The 18,216-nt window shown below is 33.6% G+C and overlaps 1 protein-coding gene and 1 non-coding gene across 4 annotated transcripts; one reads left to right on the plus strand and one right to left on the minus strand.

Moving 5' to 3' along the window:
- The first annotated feature begins 366 nt into the window (after nucleotides 1-366).
- LOC112768347 (small nucleolar RNA R71) lies at nucleotides 367-473 on the plus strand. The gene has a single exon (XR_003185783.1). It is a non-coding gene; the product is annotated as a small nucleolar RNA R71 (small nucleolar RNA).
- A 10,389-nt stretch (nucleotides 474-10,862) lies between these two features.
- On the minus strand, nucleotides 10,863-17,465 carry LOC112766630 (uncharacterized). Of its 3 annotated transcripts, none has more exons than XM_025812528.3 (5): nucleotides 17,328-17,465; nucleotides 12,412-14,686; nucleotides 12,012-12,308; nucleotides 11,821-11,920; nucleotides 10,863-11,728 (listed from the first exon to the last, which is right to left on the minus strand). In XM_025812528.3, the coding sequence occupies exons 2-5, from the start codon at nucleotides 14,682-14,684 to the stop codon at nucleotides 10,961-10,963; spliced, it is 3,438 nt and encodes a 1,145-aa protein (XP_025668313.2). In that variant the 5' UTR covers nucleotides 14,685-14,686; nucleotides 17,328-17,465; the 3' UTR covers nucleotides 10,863-10,960. The 3 variants fall into 3 exon arrangements, with proteins under 3 accessions (XP_025668313.2, XP_072079075.1, XP_072079074.1); XM_072222974.1 differs by lacking the exon at nucleotides 17,328-17,465 and having other exon boundaries at nucleotides 12,012-12,081; nucleotides 12,214-12,308; nucleotides 12,412-14,834; XM_072222973.1 differs by lacking the exon at nucleotides 17,328-17,465 and having other exon boundaries at nucleotides 12,412-14,834.
- Between the last annotated feature and the right edge of the window lie 751 nt (nucleotides 17,466-18,216).

Below are 18,216 nucleotides of genomic sequence, written 5' to 3' on the forward strand. Positions count from 1 at the left end.
CCAATGTAGTTGGCTTGTTCCTGATCACCCTCTGCCTCTGCATTTACTCCTTCTTGAGTTGCTGATGAGGTGGTGATTACTGCTACTTGGTTCCTCTCCATCTTCTTGGTAAGGTCAGCTAGTTGCTTGGTAATCAGCTTGTTCTGGGCCAGCAGTGCATCCACATTATTTAGCTCCATTACTCCTCTAGTGTTGCCCCTTTCAGAGGCATAGAAGTAGTCATTCTCGGCTACAGTCTCAATGACATCTATGGCTTCTTTAATGGTTTTCTTCTTGTTCAGAGATCCCCCGAATGAGTGGTCTACTGCCTTCTTTGATTCATAAGAAAGGCCTTCATAAAAAATGTGTAGATGCACCCATTCATTGAACATATCTGGTGGGCACCTTCTTGTCAGATCCTTAAACCTCTCCCATGCTTCGTAGAGAGTCTCACCATCTTGTTGCCTGAAAGTTTGAACCTCAGCTCTCAACCTATTGATTCTTTGAGGAGGATAGAATCTCGCCAAGAATTTATTCACCACATCTTTCCAGGTTGTTAAGCTCTCCTTCGGGAAGGATTCCAGCCATTTAGATGCCTTGTCCTTGAGTGAGAAGGGGAATAGGAGCAGTCTATAGGTGTCAGGATGAACACCATTAGACTTCACAGTATCACAGATCCTTAGGAAGGTGGTTAGATGTTGATTGGGGTCTTCTTGGACACCTCCTCCGAACGAACAGTTGTTCTGAACAAGGGTGATGAGCTGTGGCTTTAGTTAAAAGTTATTGGCATGTATGGTTGGCTTTTGGATGCTACTTCCACAGTTTCTTGGGTTTGGATTGATGTAGGATCCCAAAACACTTCTCTCTTGCCCAGCATGATGCACTAGGCCTTCTCTGCCATGGTTGTGAGCCTCTTCTTCATGATGGTTCTCCATATTCTCATCCATGTCTGGTTCAAAATACTCCTCTTCTTCTCCGTACCAACTACTCTATTTCCTGTTGCTTCCCTCCTTAATTTAAGGAAGGTCCTCTCAGGTTCAGAATCAAAGGAAGTTGAGGCCCCGCTTCTTCTACCTGTCATACAACCAACAAGGCAAAAGCAAGACGGGGGTAGATGCAGAGAGTATTCTTGTTAGAAATGTTGTTAGTGTGAGTGATACAATATATCAAACAGTTAGTGGGTTAGTGAACTGAATTGTAAACAACTAAGAAAAGGGTAGGGGAAAGGGAAGAAAACAGCTAAACTGAAAGTGAATTACTCAAATGAATTTAAATCAAACAACATAAAAAATGCTCAATCTAGTTATCCACCAATTTAATCATTGTTGATACAAAATCAATCCTCGGCAACGGCGCCATAAACTTGATGCACAGAAACTTGTCTCTCAACAATTTCCCTCGGCAAGTATAGCGAATTGTCATCAAGTAAAAACTCACAATAGAGTGAGGTCGAATCCCACAGGGATTGATTGGTCAATCAACTTTAGTAAGAAGAATGTTCTAGTTGAGCTAAGCAGAATTTGATGTGAGAGTTGCAGGGAATTAAATGGCGGGAAAGTAAATAGCAGAAAATGTAAATATTGGAAATAAAGAGCTGAATGCAAATGGCGGAAAGTAAATTGCAGAATCTTAAATGGGGATTTGGGAAGATGAGCATAAAAGTAAATGGCAGAAATTAAAGAGAATAGGTGAGATCAAAAATGGGGAATTCATTGGGCTTAGGAGATGTTGCATTCTCTGGATCAAGTTCATTTTCATCTCTTCCTCAATTAATGCATTCATTGATCTCCTTGGCAATCTTAAGTGATTGAATTCCAATTCCTTGGTAATTCAATCTCTCAAATCTTGATCAATAGCCAATTCTTTGGTCCAATTGCTCATGAGAAGAGATGAAGTATGGTCACTGATTATACCACATGTATTTCCAAATCAAAGTGTTGGTAGGATTATATGTCACTATATCCATCCAAACCCCAATTTGGTCCAACATGAGAAAGCATTTCTAGCATGATCTCTTCATTCCTCTTCCAAGGTTCCAAAGAGATCCAAGTATGAATAGCTTCTTTTCCAAGACAACTACCCAATTGGATGAAGATTGAAAGCTTTCTAGTAAAATCAAGAGAAAAGAAAGAAGAAGAATAATGAAAACTATTATTGATCCATCAAATTACAACAGAGCTCCCTAACCCAATGAAAGGGGTTTAGTTGTTCATAGCTCTGGGAATGGAAAACAAAGACGGAGAATGCATTCTGAAAGTAAAACTAGAAGTTACAGAGAAAGTAAAATTATACAGAGAGTAGTTCTCTCAATCCCCCAAAAGCTGCCCTCTAGTTCAAAACTACTCCTATATATACTGCTCTTCTGCTCTTCTAGTTGGCTCTTTAAGTCTTGGATATGGGCCTTTGGATCTTGAGTTGAAGCAGTTTGGAATCTTCAGTGGGCTCAGCTTTACTTGCAGAGAAAGTGTGAAGTAGGCATGGACTTTAGCTAGGACGTTAATGGTGTTAACGTTTAAGTGAAAATGTGGGTTCGAGAACGTTAGTGACAATCACCTTTCTCACTAACGTTTCTAGCCCAAGATGGTTCATGTTAACTTCAACGTTAGCGGCACTAATGTGACCACTAACGTTGCCTCTAGATCCTTCGCGAACGTTATTGGGGTTTACCTTTTTCAATAACGTTGCTCTTAGCCCCATTTTTCTCACGTTAGAGTCCACGTTAGTATAACTAACGTGGCTCTTAACGTGGGCATGCCTTAGCCTCGAGAGCGTTAGTGACACTTACCTTTGTCACTAACGCTCCAAACACCCCTTCTTCCCACATTAGAGTTCACGTTATTTAGGTTAACGTGACTTCTAACGTGGTAGTAATAGCCATCTCCAACGTTAGTGACAAAGGTGAGTGTCACTAACGTTGGCTCATCATTCCTTTCCTCCACGTTAGCTTCCACGTTAATGCAATTAACGTGGCAACTAACGTGGCTAATAGTGGCTTAGTCCAACGTTAGTGACAAAAGTGAATGTCACTAACGTTGGCACTTCTTTGTTCCTTCCATGTTAGAGCTCACGTTAATGTACTTAACGTGGCTAGGTGTGCCCCTTTTTCCAACGTTAGTGGCATTCACTTTTACCACTAACATTGGAGCTTTACTTCTCTTCCACGTTAGCTTCCACGTTAACGTAGTTAACGTGGCAACTAACGTGGGCTATGATGGCTCACGAAGGCGTTATTGGCGATCACTTTTTTTATTAACGTTGTAATCTAGCTCCCATTCCACGTTAGTGGTCACGTTAGTTACTACTAACGTGGCTCTTCCTTGCTTTCTTTATCCTGAAATCAAGCAAATAAAACTCATCAAAGCTCTAATCCAAGTTATGAGTCATGCATCATCCAATTTGTCATTTAATTTATGCATAATTCTCATGAAATCATGTAAAGTTCACAATGTTTGCTTAAATCAAGATGTAAGTGAAATTCTACCCAAAACTTGCTTATTTCCTAAGAAAATGCATGAAACTATCCTAAAACAGTAAAGAAAAGGTCAGTGAAACTGGCCGAAATGTCCTGGCATCAGCAGGCCCCTAAAAAACTAGGTGGGTTGAGAGTTGGGGATGCTATGCTTTGCAACACAGCTATGTTGTTTAAGTGGTGGTGGCGGTTTGCTAAGGAGGATTGTCCGTTGTGGAAGAAGGTGGTTTGTTCCTGGTATAATCTGAATTCTAATGAGCTGCTGTCAACTCAAGTGCTACCTACTAAAGGAGGACCGTGGAAGGATATGATGTGTGGAAAGCGATCCAACACAAAACTCACTGGCAAGTGTACCGAGTCGCATCAAGTAATAATAACTCACGTGAGTGAGGTCGATCCCACAGGGATTGAAGGATTGACCAATTTTGGTTTAGTGGTTGATTTAGTCAAGCGAACAAGAGTTGATTTGAGTGATTTATAATTGACAGAAGCTAAATTGCATGAATTATAAAGGGAGAGGGATAATTGACAAGAATTTAAAGTGCAGAGAAATTAAAGAAGCTGAATCTCAAAGTGCAAGAAATATAAATTGCAGAAACTTAGATTGCAAGAAATGTAAATGACTGAAGCTTAAAGTGCAAGAAATGTAAATTGCTTGAATTGTAAAAGGAATTGGGAATTGGGATTGCGGAAATTAAACAAGAGAAAAGTAAATTGCAATAATCAGGAAAGTAAAAGATGAATTAAATTGAAGTAGACCTCAAATAGAAAATGTAAATTGGCTTGAAGAAGCATTCAACAGAAGAATTAAAAAGGAAATTTCAGATCTCAGGGGTCAAGAGACTAGAAAATCAAGTCTAGATCTCACTACCTTCCTTAATCCAATTCAGAAAGCAATTGCAACAAATTAAAGATCAAAACAGTAAGAAAACTTGAATTCAAATCTCAATTCTCCAATGGTGCAGTGAAAGAAACAAAGAGAAATCTCAAGGTGAGATTGAGACAGAATTTCCTCAATTCTTAACACCCAAGACTCAAGCAAGAATTGCAGTAAAGAAAACAAGAAACCAAAGAGGAAGAGAATTGAATTCTCCTCTAGGATCCAAGTTATAGTAATTAAAATCCTCCAAGAGGTACAAATTCAAAAGTAAAAATTGACGTCCATTCTAAGTCAAATTAACTCCTATTTATACACTTTCTTCTAATGGTCTTGAAACCTTGAATTTGGGCCTTGGCCTTGATGGAGTTGGATTGAAGATAGCCTTAGTTGGTTGCTCTTGGACATGGAAAGAAATCTGTTTGCAATTTGGACTTTGGAGCCTTTATGTTTGAGTCAAAGTTTGAGGCAAACTTTAACTCAAACATTGGAGTGTTAAAATTATGCAGAACGGTGATTATCTGTCACTCACGTTTGAGTTCACATTTGAGGTCAAACGTGAACTCAAACGTGCTCCCTCCAAGAACCTTTTGGCGCCAACGTTTGACCTCAAGTTTGAGGCAAACGTTGGCCTCCCCTGGGTGTTAAATTATGCCAACGTTTGACGTCAAGTTTGAGACAAATGTTCGCGTGAACGTTGGCTCCTCCCTGGGTATTAATTGCGCCAACGTTTGACCTCAAGTTTGAGGCAAACGTTGGCGTGAGTGTTGGCTCTCCAGGGTTAGTTGTTGCACCAACGTTTGACCTCAAGTTTGAGGCAAACGTTGGCGCAAACTTGGGCTTCTCCAGGGTATAGTTTTGAACCAATGTTTGACCTCAAGTTTGAGGCAAACGTTGGTGCAAACGTTGGCTTCTCCAGGGCTTCTTTCTTAAGCCAACGTTTGACCTTAAGTTTGAGGCAAATATTGGCACAAACTTGAGCTCTTCCCAGGGTGGTTTTGCTGCCTTCTGCCATCCCCTTTCTTCAACCTTCCTCCAAGCCTTTTGGTCACCTGTCATCAATCAACAAATGCATCAAAGCTATGCTAAAATCATGAGACTTATTATCATTCTTGACATATAAGCAATTATAGCACAAAACCTCATGAAAATGCATCAATTTACTCATGGTTGATTGAATCCAAATACATATGAATTTCCACCCAAATGGCTTACTTGTAACTCAAGAAAGTGTATAAAACCTATTAAAAATGAAAAATTACTAAGAGAAAACTAGTATAAGATGACTTGTCATCACAACACCAAACTTAAACCTTGCTTGCAGAAAAGAATTATGCTCAAAGGTTCTTTCAATTAGAATGGATTGAAGAATAACTTGTAATGTCCTGTGAGTGAAGTGATTAAGTGACAGTGGGGTGAACTCTAAATTATATGCTCATGCAAGGACTTCAGTGCTTACTAGTCCCTACATCTTGGAAGTCTTAGGTCCTAGGACTTTCATTCAAATGATATCATGGAGATCTCTCTATAGGTAATCACCTTGAAGCAGCTTATGGTTTTTTTTTTTGTTTTGGCTTTGACTCTAAGTGTCATGTCTCAAAGCGGCTCTTTAGATAAGCTTTCAATCAATACTCCTAAACCAGTTGGTTTTAAGGTATTAGGTGTTAAAGCACCCCTAAGAATTTACTTGCTCAAGCCTCTCTCTTTGACACAATTCGACCACAAGCATTTACCAGGATAATAACTCTTTGAGTTCTTATTTTTTTTCTGCCTAGTAATTGATGCTCAGAACCTTGGGCCATGTTCTTTTATTTTTGTATTTCCTTTATTTTCTTTTGTTTGCTGCTTCTTAGATCAATAAATGTTTGAGAATCTCCACAATACTTCTTTGAACTCCATATCCTGCTTATGAGCTCCCATGCAAGTTTTCATAAGCATGCAACCTCAATACATAATCATACAACTAGAACCACCACTTCTCCTAATCTTTTGCTTGCCTCAAAATTATTTAATTTCTCAATCCTTCTTTTCAAAGAACTGTTATGTGATGCCTTTTTGAGACATTGAGTGCAAGCAAGTTTTGGGGAGTATAGTGTTGTAAATAATTAAGTATCTTAATTATTGAATTACAGAAAGACTATACCAGACAAACAGACAGACAAGGGTACAATATCACTCTAAATCATAGCAGTGTCTGATGTAAAATAATCACTTAACAATACAACCTTTTGGAGTTTACTTGCTTTCCTCCTCATCATCATTGTTGGTCCTCACATTCTTCTTTCATCTCTTTGGTTGATGATGCTTAATCTTTCCAAAAACTTGTATGAACCTCTGCAATGATATTGAAAGTTGCTTGTTCCCCAAGCACTTAAAAAAAAGTGGTTAGCATGCATGAATTATTTGTGGGCTTTTGAACTTACTTTGGTGTGGGAACACCAAACTTAGTACCTTGCCAATGGTTCTCATGCATCAAATGAACCAGATGTGAAACTCTTTTTCCTTGCTACAGGTAATAGAACTAAAAACTAGGAAACAGCAGAATAGTTAACTAAGTTATCTAAATGCTTGAAGCTAGCATTATGCAGAAGGTGAGAATGTGCTTTATGATGAAATTTTTTGTGGAATCCCAAACTTAGAATCCTTCATTCTCCCTTATATTGTTTTGGTGTGTAACACCAAACTTAGCTTCTTACAATATAGATAACGCTAATTAACCTTTTTATTAAAATAGCTATGAAAAGAAAACTACCTCAGGTTGGGTTGCCTCCCAACAAGCGCTTCTTTATTGTCACTAGCTTGACATCCTCCATCCTTTGATCATGGAAGTTGAGAATTCTGTTGCCTTTGATCTTCTCCTCTTACTGTGGGCTTCCTTTCCTCTATTTCTTCTTGAGAAACTTCTCTGTGGTACTTTTCTTTGATGATTGTTTCTTTTTCCATAGCCCTCTCACTTTTCTCTATGATTGCTTTCCATTTCTCCCACCTAGCAGCTTTTTCATTGTCTTTCAGGTTGTCTTCAGTGGCTCTGGGGAAAGTATTTGCCCTTTTCTCTTTACTCGTTTTTGTGAATTACTCAACTAATAGCATAATGTTTTTCGCAAGTTTCTTGAGTGATTCATCTTGATTTTTGGTTATCTGGGCTTGAGCTTCCATGAGTTTCTCCATCCTCATCTCTAAGTTAGAGATTCTTTGAGAATGTTGTAAGTGTATGAGTTGGGATGGTTGTTGCAGGAAGTTCTGTGGGTTAATTGCATAGGTATTGTGTGTGTAAAATGTGGATGTGGAAGAGGTATTCTGGTAATTTTGAGAATGGTTGTGAGGCTGGGGATGTGTGTTTTGTGAGTGTTGGAAATGGTTGATATTATGTGTTGGGTAGGGGTGGCAAAACGGGTCGAGCCCGTCAGGCCGATCCGCTAAATTCGCTAAAAAAGGCGGGTCGGGCTAGGATTTGGAACCCGCCAAATTAAAAAAATCCGCGAAACTCACACCGCCAAATTGGCGGATTTTGGCAGGGCGGGGCGGGCCAGTCCGCCGGGTCGAAGGTTTTTATTTTTATTTTTTTATTAAATAAAAGAGTGATTACTATTATAAAATTAATAATTATAGAATTTTTAAACACTTTTTTTTTCATTTTTTGTTTTTATTCTTCTTTTAGTTATTAACTTTATTTATTTTATTTTACAATTTCGTATATATGTTCAAATTATGTGACTTATTTTTTAAAATAAAGATGATTCTATTGACAAATATTATTTTGAACAATTTTATTGAAGTTAAAAATTTTAAAAAAATAGTAAAAAAATTATGTTATAATTTTTACTATTTTTTATTTGTATTTGATTTTTTAATTATTATTTTTTTGTTAATTTTAATGAATTTTATTGAAGAAAAAGAAAAGAAGTGGGCTAGCCCGCCAACCCGCCAAAACGCCATAAAGTGGGGCGGGCTAGCATTTTGAATCCATTTTAGTTGGTGGGGCAGGCCGGTCCGTCCCGTTTATAGAGCGGGCCTAGGCGGGGCGGGGTGGGTTGGGGCGGGGCGGCCCGCTTTGCCACCCCTAGTGTTGGGTAACTTTGGTTGTTGCTGAAGTTGTTATGATTGAAGTTCCTTTGTCCTTGATTTTGGTATTCCTCCATTCTCAAATTAGAGTAAGGCCTCCAGCATGAGTTGTGTGCATTTACTGCAGTAACTTGCAGCCGATCGATTTTTCTGGCTATCAACTCCAGTTGTTGCAGAGTTTGTTGATGCATCTGCTTGTTTTGGTTCATGACTGCATTTACACCTTCAATTTCCATCACTCCTTTTTCTTGTGTGGATGGTTGCACTTCTGCCTCTAGCTTACCAATTTCCTGGGGTGGTTTCAACTTGGCCAAGAATTTACTCACTATATCTTTCCATCCGATGATGCTTCCTTGTGGGAAGGCTTCAAGCCATTGAGCAACATCGTTTATGGTGATGAGCGGATGCTTCAATTCATGGGTTGCATTGTCATCTAGGGTGAGGACACTACTCCACAATGACTGGGATTCGTTGGGTTCTCCTCCATGATCTGCACAATCACAACTAATCCAAATAAAGATTGAATATACTCATACCAAAATGTGGTTAGAGGGTTAGTTGACACAATGTATCAAACAGTTGATAGGCTTAAAAGATTAATAGAAGAATATTGCTTCTGTCATATACTCACACTACTAGAAATAAGGTTTTTTCGGACGAAAATTTCAAACGAATTTTAATCCGTCTGAATGACTTTTTCATTTCGGACAAATTTGAGACAAATGTTGAACAATTTTTAATGGAGACATTTGAATAATATATTCTATCCTAAATTTGTCTAAATTTTGTCCCAAATTTTGGCGCCAAATTTTTTTTAGATGGCGCCAAAATTTTCATACAGATTAGCAACAAATTTTGGACAAAAACTATAATTCGTCCGTATTCCATCTGAATATGCGCAATAACTTTAGACGGATTTGGGACGCATTTTGAAAAATATTAATTCTATCCCAAATTTGTCTATAATTAGTCTTAAATGCTTTTACTATAACTAACCCTTGGAAGTAGACAAAATTTTTCCCACAAATTTGGGACGAAAATAGCATCATTTGTAAATTTTGTTTGAAAGTTCATCAATTTTCAAACAGATTTCAAATATTTATTGAAAACTTTTAAAATTTAGTATAAAAATATTATTTATATTTTAAATTAGTCCATGATTTGTCCTAAATATTTTTACTATTCTAAAATAAAGTTTCTTTTCCTAAAATAACCTTAATTATATATAACTTATAAAAAGGTACAGTTTTTGTTTGCACCTTTCAATTCCAAAATCTCTTGATCAAAATATGAAATAATCATCATACCAATTAACATCTTATTTATTATTATACATATTTTTAAAAATTGGATTAATAGATAGTTAGCGCTTATTTATGCAGGCTTTTTTTATATAAATAAATAAATAAAATATATTAATTCCCATAATACGCATGCAGAAAGCTTTACAAAAATGCGCAAGGCCATTGTTCGCAAAGCACCCGCGAAATGAATTTAGTCGTCATCTCAGGAGGGGCGCACGCCAATTGAAACTTCTGGTGGGGAAGTCATTTTGTGCCTGACGCCAACAAAATGGGTACTTCTGGTGGGGCTACCATGAAATTTAGTTGGTTTATTTTTTAAATATATTTTTTAATATTTTAAAAAATAAAATTATATTTTCATTAAATGTATGTTTTTGATTATTTAATTGTTTATTAAGTTAATAATTTATTTTTATATAATATCAAATATGAAATAAATTACAATCTTAAAATAATTAATTGAATCATTATAGATCAACCATTAAAATAAAATACTAGTAAATTAATCTATTATTCATCATAACTCTTTTAATTCAGGTAGTACTACTCAGTACTAAATAAAAAAAAATTTAACAAATATACTTATTCATTCCAAAATTTTAGAACTAAATTGACTATATTTTTATTAGTTTTTTTTCCTATCATTGTATATTATATTTGACTTTTTTTTAGTTAAACTTGAGAGACTCTATCTTCTTATTTTTTTTTTATATACTCTATTTTCTTATTTTTTTATTCTTTTATTTTTATTATATTTAATATTAAATTTCTTATACAAATTGTTATATACCATCTTATATTTAATTTTGATTTTTTTTAGTTACCTCATATTATTTTTTAATTTATTCTTTTAATTATTTACGTTATAATCATTCAAAATTTAATTTTTTAACAAATTTAAGATAAAGTGTATCTAAAAGAATTACATATATAAAAATCTTAAAAATAAATTAGAGGAGTGCTAGGGGTCCAGCAAATTTTGTGATTTGTAGCCATCAGTAGTGTTTTTAATGGTGTGAGATTACATCTAATGGTGGAGAATTACTCATTTTTTATTATGGTTAAATTGCTGGCCAAATTTTAATAAAAGTGCTGGCCCCTAGACTTTCTCAATAAATTATATCCAATCTTCTAAAAAATAGTCAAAATAAAATACAATAAAAAAATCACGTAAAATAAAAAAGTCATATACTTTTTCATAACATTAAGGTATATTAAAAATTTAAAAAAAAATACAAATAAATACATTTCTTAGTGGACTTTTTCATACTATTCATTTTGATCTTCATCCTCATTGTTCTCGTCGTCGTCGTTCTCGTCCTCGTTCTCATCCTCATCCATGTCTTCGTCCTCATCCCCAAGTAGCTCATCATCATCATCATCATCATCATCATCATTATCTTCTTCTTCTTCTTCTTCTTCTTCTTCATATCTTGTACTATTAGTATCCAGTAAATCAACAATAATGTCAATATCATTTGAGATATGATTGTTAGATTGATTTGTGTCATCTTCTTGATATGCAAAATCCTCCGTTGTTTCAATCTCAATCTCACCTCTTGCTTTAGTCTTGAATATAAACCACCATTCTGCTTTTTCTCTGGTGTTGCTCATTGGATGAGGTGCAAAATATACTTGAATTGCTTTATGTGCAATGATAAACGGATCATATTTAACATATCGTCGATTCTTTCGAATCTGTATGATTCCATACTCTTTGTTTACTTTTGTTCCTTTGCCGATCGTGGGATCAAACCATTCACATTTAAATAGTACAACTCTTTTTAGTGGTAGCCCAGTATACTCAACTTGAATAATTTCATCAAGCTGGCCATAGAAGTCATTTTCATATTCACCATAACCTGTGCCTTTGACACATATTCCATAATTCTGAGTTGACTTTCCACTCGAGTGAGATCTTGTGTGAAACTTGAAGCCATTGACTTTGTAGATAGGCCAACATTTAACAATTCTCAAAGGACCCCATGCCAAAGAATGAATATTCGAATCTGTCACATTATTTAAAGGATCATGAACCTGTATTAAATAAGAACCAATAAGTTAGAATATAATATGTCATCTACCAAAAAATGTGTGTACAATAAGATTATCAAATCATGTTGACTTACATAATTTTTAAACCATTCTGCAAAATCCGCTTCAATAAATTGATCAACTTGTTCATCACTTAAAGTAATATGATCTTGGCGTATGAAGTCCACAAAGATCCTATAGTACATAAATTTCAAATAAATTAAAATTATTAATATCAGAAAATATTATTAATAGTAAGAATATATATAGGAAGATAAATACTCACTCAATATATGGCTTAATTTCATCACAGTTTATTAGTATATGATTCATGGCTGCACTGAATTCTTTGTCATCTAAATAACGAGTTTTGCATTCATCAGCCAAACAACCAGGCAAATTAAAAATAGACAAATTTTGCTCAATTGAATCATCACTTTCATCATTTTGCTTTGCGTTGATGCTAGTTTGGTTAAAATAGTACTCACAAAAGTGAGAAATCTCCTCAATTAGGTATGATTCAACGATAGATCCTTCAACATGTGCTTTGTTCTTGACCTTTTTCTTAAGATGATGGAGAAACCTATCATGAAAAAATTCATAACAAAAATCAAATAAAAAATAATTGGCTTCATAAAACAGTAAAAAGAAATTTGAGAATAAATATAGAGGTGTGACTAAGGTACCTCTCAAAAGGATACATCCATCTATATTGCACAGGACCACCGAGCAATGCTTCGAATGGCAAATGAATAGGTAGATGTTCCATTGAGTCAAAAAATCCAGGAGGAAAAATACGTTCTAATTTGCATAGCACAATTGGAATATTTTCTTCAAGCTTATTGAGAACATCTTCTCGTAACGATGTTGAGCATAAATCTCGAAAAAATTGACTTAACTCTGTTATTGGCTTCCATATCTGCTCTGGCAATGAACTAAAAGCGATTGGGAGTAAACGTTCCATAAATATATGACAATCATGACTTTTCATTCCATATAACTTGCCCTCTTTCATGTCAACACATCTCCCTAAATTTGAAACATATCCATCAGGCATCCTTAACTCTTTCACCCATTCACATATTGCCCTCTTTTGCTGGAGGGTAAATGTGTAGTTTGCTTTGGGTTTTATAATTTTACCTCCACTTTGTACTGGCAGTTCTAAACTTTTTCGCTTGCAGTATAATGACAGATCCATTCTAGCCTTTGCATTATCTTTAGTCTTCTCTTTAATGTCCATGACAGTATTGAATATATTATCAAATACATTCTTCTCAATATGCATTACATCAAGGTTATGACGGATTAAATTATGACGCCAATAAGGCAAATCCCAAAATATGCTTCTTTTGGTCCAATTATGCATACTTCCATATCCTTCTATCTCAAGTTGCTCAACATCACTTATCTTATCATAATTCTGAACTATATCCCATATTTGCTCTCCAGTCAATCTTGGCGGAGGTTCTGATCTTTCAATTCTATTCTTATAGAATGCATCCTTGTTTCTTCTAAACATGTGATTATCTGGCAAGAATTGTCTGTGGCAATCAAACCATGATGGCTTTCCCCCATTTTTTAATTGGAATGCCTTTGTTCGTTCCATACAGTATGGGCATGCTAGCCTGCCTGCTATCATCCATCCAGATAACATTCCATATGCAGGAAAATCATTAATAGTCCACAACAATGCAGCTCGCATTACAAAATTTGACTTGGAATGAATATCATAAGTTAAAACGCCATCTTCCCATAGTAGTTTTAGCTCATCAATCAAGGGCTGCAGGTATACATCAATCCTAGTTTTGGGATTACGAGGACCAGGGATAATCATGGATAAAAACATGTAAGGAGTTTTCATGCACATAGAAGGAGGCAGGTTATAAGGAGTGACAATTATTGGCCAACATGAATATTGTTTACCAGATTGACCAAAAGGGGTGAATCCATCAGCACATAATCCTAGTCTGACATTGCGTGGTTCTTGAGAAAATTGTGGATGTTTTCTATCAAAATACTTCCATGCTTTTGAATCCGATGGATGCTCAATAACTCCTTTAAACTCGTGATCAAAATGGCATCGCATGTGAGGTGCTGTGTTCATTGAAGCATAAAGTCTTCTTAAACGAGGTATAAGCGGTAAATAGTGCATTCGTTTCAAAGGCACTGATTTACCCTTTTTACCTATCTTGTACCTTGGAGAATGACAAAATTTACATTCCTTTCTTGGTATATCATCCTCCTTGTAATACAGCATACAACCATTAATGCAACAATCAATTTTATTGCTTTCCATGCCAAGTTTTGATACTAACTTCTTTGCTTCATAAAAACTGGAGACAAGTAAGTTATCCTTCGGCATCACTTCTTTCATAGCTTTCACGAAATCATCAAAGATCTGTTGAGATACATTCCCTTTAGCTTTTATACTCAACATTTTAACTGCCATTGATAATTCTGAATGATCCATACATCCCTCAAATAATGGGCGCTGAGCAGACTGTAATAAATCATAAAATTTTTTAGCTTCTGCATTCGGAGGCTCCTCCATGTGTTCTTCAAATTGACTCATCAATTCTGGTCCAGCAGCATCGACCACCATAGATTCATACGAATTTCTTATTGGCACATTAGCATGCGGAGAAGAACATGTACCTTCTTGATTATCATGATCTACATTCAAGTGCAAAGGACTCTCTCCATGTGAATCCCAACACCAGTATCTTGGCATGAAACCATATTTATATAAATCTAGTAAAACCTCATCCGGAGTTAAAAAAATCTTATTTTTATGTTTGTTGCAAGGACATCTAAGTACACCACCTTCGAGTACAAATTGAGGTTGTTTTTTAACTGTATCAATAAAATGTCGAACACCATTGACAAATTCCTGTCGTAATCCTCCTCGGTTTGGTAAATTTCTATTGTACATCCACTTTCGTTGTTCTGGAATTTCCATATCTACATATAAAGTATATTAAAAATTAGATTACTTAAATAATATTTTTATGAGATAATCAACTATGAGTATAATTAATTTCATGTTACAAAATTATAATATTATATTTTGATAAATATACATCAGTGAACATAAAAAAATTCTAAAAAAACTATCTATACTATGAATAAGAAAAATTAATTAAAAATTGATAAAAAAATCAAAACTTAACAAAGAATATTGACAATGATATTATCAAAACTAATTTATAATGTAGTGTTTCGATCCAGCAAATAAATTGATTTTTAACATATAAAAAAATTAATTTTAGCCTCTCTTCAGTCTTTTTCTTCTAACCGTAAAGTAGTGCATAAACCAAGTACTAAAAAAAAGTTGTATTTTTTTAAAACTTAATTATATTTATTTATTTTTCATAAATTTGATATAATTAAAAATGTGACAAAAAATTTATACTAAAATTAGAATAAAAATAAGCTTGCAAAATATATTATCTATTAAAAGACTAATATTTTTCAAATTAAACAGTAGAAATGATAAATTTTGGTATCCCAATAAAATAATTTATACATATAATCTCTCAATTACATTCTCTTTTTATAATCATTTACAAAATAAATATGAAAAATAGTTATTAAATATTTTCAATAAAATAATGACATATATAAAATATACGTATAGAATTATTGCTATTAACAATGTGCAAATGTTATTTTTTGGAAAAAAATCACATAGTAAAAAGAAAAAATATAAAGATATAAACAATGTTTTCTTTTTTTTTTTTCTCAGTAAAATGTTATCTCAATAATATTCTTAATATTATATTAAATGAAATATAAATAGTTTTTTACGGTGACAAGAAGGCATAATATATACAATTATAGCCTTCACTAAATGAGCTTGAAAGAGCCGTTAAATGTTTAAGTGTGTGTTTGAATTGTAATTTGTCAAACTGGAATTTGAATAAAATCAATTTTGAATAAAAGTAAGTTTGTGTCAACATAATTTATAGTTGAAAACTTTCTAGTTTCTACACTTAGAGTGTGTTTGTGAAACACATTTAGGTTGTTGCTAGTTATTATTGATTTTTTCATAATTTTTTTTAAATAAATACTGAGAATATTAAAACAATTATTCTAATTTTTGTACATTGTTTACTATTTTAATTTTTTATAATATGTATTATTGTTCCTATTAAAAATGATAAATTAAAATTAAAATTAATTATAAATAATAATAAAAATATAACTTGTAAAAAATTAGAACCTAAAATAATAAAAAAAATATGATTATTAAGAGTACTAAAAAAGAATACTAAAATATGTTATTTTATATATTATTTTTAATTTAATAAATAAATATTAATTTTTACTATAAAAAAATACTAAAAAAGTTATCAATTTTTATATGTTATTTTTAATTTCATAAACAAATATTAATTTTTATTATAACAATAAAAAACTATAATATACCAAAATAGAGTACTATAAAAAAATACTATATAAAAAATATTAAAAAAGATTAAATATACTTAAAAAATAATACTATAATTTAATATTATATTTTTTTAGTAATTAATTAATTATTTATCTAGAAGTGATTTTAACTAATATTATCCAAACAATATTTATTTTATCAAAATCAATTTTAGTAAAAATTGCCACACATAAATTATGTTGGCACAAACTCACTTCTACCCAAAATCAATTCTACAAAATCAATTCCATTCAAACTCCAGTTTGCTCAACGTAAATCCAAACACACACTTAGGATATGTTTAGCAAGCACGTTGAAAGAGGAAAAGCACATTACAACTTCTTGAAAGAGGAAAAGCACATTACAACTTTTTAATAGTAAAAAATCATAGTAATGAACATTAAATCACATAATGATAGTTATTAAAAAAATTTACCTCTATATAATTTTTTTCAAGAGAACTCTTTAGCACATTAATATAAAATTATATAAATAATGTAAAAAAATTGGAGAAAAAATTACTTATCTAAAAATCTTTGGTACGGATTGTGAAATGAATTGGAAATTTGTGAGCTAAAACAGTTGTTAGATTGGATATGTACCTAGCAAGGATATTCCAGTGCTCAAATTAAGATGGATTTATAAAGTATATGTGTGTGAAATAAAGAATGTAACTAAAGAATCTCTGACTTATATAATTCGAGGCAGTTATCTCATCTTATCTATCTTATCTTTTTTTTGGTGACTATCTATCTTATCTAGTAATATAAAAAAAAACAAAAATTTCAAATATTAATTTTATTAAATATTTATCTTTTCAGATTATTATATAACAAAAATTTAAGAACATAATTTAATTTAAATATTTTAAAATTATTATTAGATATATTTTTTTTAAAATATCTATCTTTTAGATATCAATATTCTATTCTATAACTTATTGAATATATTTTTGTTGTAATTTTATCTTTTTTAATTTGATATTAAAAATTAGATATAATTTTAATTTTAAAAAATTTGTTATACATAGTTATTTCAATGCCACTTATTAAATTTCACTTTGCGCCAAAATTTGTTTTTTTTTTTATCAAAACCGCCTTCTTTTAGTTTCAGGGGATTAGTTTTTGAGTGCCTTCTCCCAGTCCCTCGTATTATAGCTACTTAGGTTACCTTGTCAAAAACCAAACCTTGTTTCAGAACTTTCTTTTGGTTTCACTGTTTCCTGGTCAGTTCTTCATCTCCTTCTCCCTCCTCCTGCGTGCTCTGCCTCCGGACTGTGGTTGCCGCTCGTGCTTCGTGATTCTTCTGCGTGCTCTGCTTCTGTCTGTGCGTTGCCGCTCGTGCTTGGCCGCTCGTGCTCTGCCTCCTGTCTCAGGTCTCAGACATCCACCACTCCAACCTCCAATCTCGCACCTCAGACCACCTCCACCATCATCAATCGCACTCCCAGTTACCAGCCTTCACTTGCGAACAACCGCCCAGCCTCCTGCATGTGTTTGCCTCCGCCGGTCTCAGAACCTGCGCCCCTGCCAGCCTCAGACACCACCCCTTCGCTTGATTGTTCGTGCCTCCTCTTCTTTTTGTGCGTCTTCTGCAAGGTTCTAATTTTTGTGAGTAGTGTTTCTTTCTCAGCTTTGTTCATTGATAATTTTCTTTCTTCATTGTTAATTTGATTGTTAAGGGAAGCTTTATGTTAGATATAAAACATTAGGTATTTTGGTTGAACATATAAAATTGTATTGGTAGGGCTGTACTTTTGATATGTTTGCAGAACATGTTGCCTTAGAGATAAGAATTGCAATTGAAAACAGAACTGAGATAGATGACTCTATACAGTTCACTAAGTGGAAAGAAAAGAACATTTATAAAATTTATGAAGATGCACCCATCTTCATATATAGATGACTCAAATTTTGACTTAACTGATGGGATTTTAAAGTTCCTCCTATTACTACGCTTGCTAGCATTGCTCTTCTGCCTTGATACTTTGATTTTATCTATACCAAAATAAAGTCAAAGGTAAAAGTTAACTGCTTAAAGATACGAAAGTAATTGGTAG

This window comes from Arachis hypogaea, chromosome 17, assembly GCF_003086295.3.
Source record: "Arachis hypogaea cultivar Tifrunner chromosome 17, arahy.Tifrunner.gnm2.J5K5, whole genome shotgun sequence".
Classification (NCBI taxonomy): domain Eukaryota; kingdom Viridiplantae; phylum Streptophyta; class Magnoliopsida; order Fabales; family Fabaceae; genus Arachis; species Arachis hypogaea.